Consider the following 3,225-nt stretch of genomic DNA (forward strand, 5'->3'; position numbering starts at 1 on the left):
CCCCAGAGATCTCTGTGTGGGGGACACTGGGGACAAGGACAGCCATGGGGCTCTGGGACCCACAGCATGTCCCCCCCCCTCCCTGCCTCCCCTCACTTCAGGCTCTGGTGGCAGCAGGGTCAGGGCCAGCGCGTCCCCTGGTTCTCTCCCAGTGTGCTGGGGCTCACCTGTGGCCGTGGGATTTGGTGTCCCCTGCCCCCCAGCTCTCTGGGGACGCGCCTCCGCCTGCCCCATCCCCAGGCAGCAGATGGTCCCAGCAGGGGGAAGCGGATGTCCCCGAGCCCCATGGCTGCAGCACGTCCCCCCCATCTTGGGGACATTGGGGTCAAAGCGTCCAGGTCCGGGAGGGACACAGGGACACTTTCTCCCTCTCCCTGGCCCCAAGGTCTCATCGCAGACGCCCAAAAATAGCCGGGAGCTCGTGTTCAGCCACCTCCCGCCAGCACTGCCTCTGAGCGGGACCCCCTTGCCTTGCATCCCGGGGGGGGACAGGCACCCCATAGGATGGGTGTCCCCTACACTGGCTGGGACACCCCACAGGGCACAGCTCCCCAGGGAAAGATGGACAATTTATTCCCTGGACAAGTCCCCAGGGAGCAAGAGCCCCCACTCACACCCACCCACACGGCCCTGAAGGGGACGAAGAGGGCAGGGGCTGTCCCCTGTCCCCTCACCCTCCTGGGCATCGGTGTCCCAAATCTGTATGGCCCTGGTCCCCATGCACGCTCTCAGGCTCCCCCCAAGACAGTGGAACCACGAGATGTGGACGTTCACACATATGACTGCCCACGCACACAGACACCCATGCACAGGAGCCCCCATGCTGACAGACACCCACCACACACATGGGTGCCAATGCACACAAGCACCCATGCACATGAACACGCATGCACACGCCTGCCCATACACACGGACACCCCCCCACACAGACACCCACCTACAGAAGCTCCCATGCATGTGGACACCCATGCTGACAGAGACCCATCACACACAGGTGCCCAGGGACATAAGCACCCATCCACACAGGCACCCACACATATAAACACAACTGCACATGGGTGCCCATGCACATGGACACCCATGCACATGGACACCCGTGCACACGGACACACATGCTGACAGAGACCCACCATGCACATGGGTGACCGCACACGTAAGCACTTGTGCACACAGACACCCACACACATGAACACACACGCACACAGACATCCACCCACAGGAGCACCCATGAACATGGCCACCCTGTAGATGCACACACATGCACACTGACACCCATGTGCACAACACCCATGCACACGGATGCACAAAGGTGCCCACACACATGGGTGCTCCATGCACAGAGGCACCCATGCATGCAGACTCCCGTGCACACGGGTGCCCATGCACATGCACACACATGGATGCCCACGCACATGGATGCCCACGCACACACAGCTCCACATCCCGGCTGGGGCTGGCCTCTGCACCAAGGGATAGGCAGCTGGTGTCCTTGCCTGAGAGCCTGGGGGTGGCCAGGGCCACCCTGGGGTGCTGGACACGGGGACTGCTGGACATGGTGGCCCCATGGGTGGCCCTCTACAGCTTTCCCAGACCCAGTCACCAGCCTGGCGGTGGCCAGAGTGGACCTGGGCTTCAGGATTTATTTGCTGGTCCCACAGCGACAGCTATAGGTGACCATCTGTGATGGAGCTGGGTCCAGCACAACGTGCAACCGCTCTGCCTGGCTCTGGCCGCCAGCCAGCAAACCCCAGCCTGGGAATCCAGGCCCTGGCCTGGGCAGGATCTGGGCAAGCCAGTTCTTCCCGGCCTCTCGCCTCCCCCAGCCCCTCGGTGCCCGGGCAGGAGGGTCCCTGTCCCACCTGCCAGCAGAAGTGGAGGTTTTGGGGAGCATGGCCAGAGCCTGGAAAAACCCGACTCCGTTTCTTGCACATCCCAAAAGCACTGCAGGACGCAGGTGGCCCTGGTCACTGCTGCTTCCCCCTCCCTGGGTTTTCCCCAGGGATATGGGGGGGGGGAACCCAGGACTGCAGGCATGGGGACCCATGGGTAGCCCCAGCATGGGGGGCAGGGTGATGTACAGGGCTGGGGATGCCCAAACCAGCATCACCCTGCCCACCCCCTCTGAAATCACCAACATCCTCCCCAGAGGCAGAGCTGCCTCCGTCCTGCAGGGACACAGGGCCACGCAAGAGGGTGACTCAGGACAAGGAGCCAAGCCCCCCCGCACTCCTGGGGCAGGGAACACCCTGGGGTGCTCCGATCCCTGGTGGGACCCCCGTGTGCTGGCTGCTGGAGCAGAGGGGTGGGCTGTGCTCAAGGGCTGGGGGGTGTGTGTTGGGGTTGTGCAGCGCTTCCCTCCCCTACCCCCCCCCTTGAAAAAGATTTCTGGATCACCCAGGAAGAAAGGCCAGGAGACAGCAGTGGTACCCAAAACATCACAGTGAACACCACACTCAGCTAGAAACAGCCGCGGGCTGCCCCGCCACGCGATGCTCCCCCCATGGCGGGGGGGATGACGCCCGATGGTCTCGCCGCGGTAGCACCGAGGAAAACCCAGAGGACTCTGGCCGTGCCAGGAAAGCTGGGCTGATGCTCCGCAGCCTCCTCTTTCCTCCGCTGGTCAGCAATGTCCCCCCCCAGGAGTGGGGTTAGGACGTGTCTTTCAGCTCGGGGCTGGGGGGCTGCGGAGGGGGCGCCTCCGCCGAGGGCGACTGCATCTCCTGGGCGCTGCCTGCCAGGAGAGACGACGATATGAGCAACCCCGGTTCCTGGCCGCCCCGCGTTGTCTCCCATCTTCCCCATCACCTACCTGCGTTCAGGGACATCTCGGCCAGCTTGAGGGGCAGGTCAGAGGGGCTGACGCCGGCTGGCGAGCCCAGGATGTCGGGCAGGGCATTGCGCCGGCCCGTTCTCCCGGAGGATGCGAAGTCCAACACGGGTTCCACCTCGGTCATGGTAACCCTGGGGAGACACGGTCCCCTTCCCCATCAGCACCGCTGGGCAAGGTGGCGCGCAGCCCCAGGGTGGCTCTGATCCAGGCAGGATGCCCCTGTTCAGGGCAGGCAGCATCCCCTGCCTGCAGCTGCCCGGGGAGTGGGGCTAAGCCCTGCGCAACCCCATGTGCCCACCCTGACTGCAGGCTCCCCAGCAGCGAAGGCAGGGGCCACCCTGCCTGTGGGACTGCCCTGTCCTCAGGGTTGGCACCTTTGGGTGCTGTGACCTCCA

General features: G+C 64.3%; 2 protein-coding genes across 2 annotated transcripts in view; both read right to left on the reverse strand.

The window, feature by feature from the left end:
- FABP3 (fatty acid binding protein 3) overlaps positions 1 to 1,554 on the reverse strand; it is a 5,301-nt gene extending 3,747 nt beyond the window's left edge. The window contains exon 1 of the mRNA XM_009645873.1: positions 1,429 to 1,554. Within this exon, the coding sequence (XP_009644168.1) occupies positions 1,429 to 1,554 (126 nt within the window). The remainder of the gene's footprint in view (positions 1 to 1,428) is intronic.
- Positions 1,555 to 2,648: 1,094 nt separating this feature from the next.
- LOC104132535 (cAMP-dependent protein kinase inhibitor alpha-like) lies at positions 2,649 to 2,954 on the reverse strand. The gene is made up of 2 exons (XM_009645833.1): positions 2,810 to 2,954; positions 2,649 to 2,731 (listed from the first exon to the last, which is right to left on the reverse strand). Exons 1-2 carry the CDS (start codon positions 2,952 to 2,954, stop codon positions 2,649 to 2,651), a joined length of 228 nt encoding a protein of 75 aa, XP_009644128.1.
- Positions 2,955 to 3,225: the final 271 nt, after the last annotated feature.

The sequence above is a fragment of the Egretta garzetta genome, unplaced genomic scaffold, assembly GCF_000687185.1.
Source record: "Egretta garzetta isolate BGI_Z169 unplaced genomic scaffold, ASM68718v1 scaffold368, whole genome shotgun sequence".
Classification (NCBI taxonomy): domain Eukaryota; kingdom Metazoa; phylum Chordata; class Aves; order Pelecaniformes; family Ardeidae; genus Egretta; species Egretta garzetta.

What these genes read in the sequence shown, in the direction of transcription:
- LOC104132535 (XM_009645833.1), bottom strand. Translation starts at nt 2,954, where the DNA reads ATGACCGAGGTGGAACCCGTGTTGGACTTCGCATCCTCCGGGAGAACG. An exon ending in CGAGATGTCCCTGAACGCAG is followed by an intron (nt 2,732 to 2,809) that starts GTAGGTGATGGG and finishes CTCTCCTGGCAG; the next exon opens with GCAGCGCCCAGGAGATGCAG.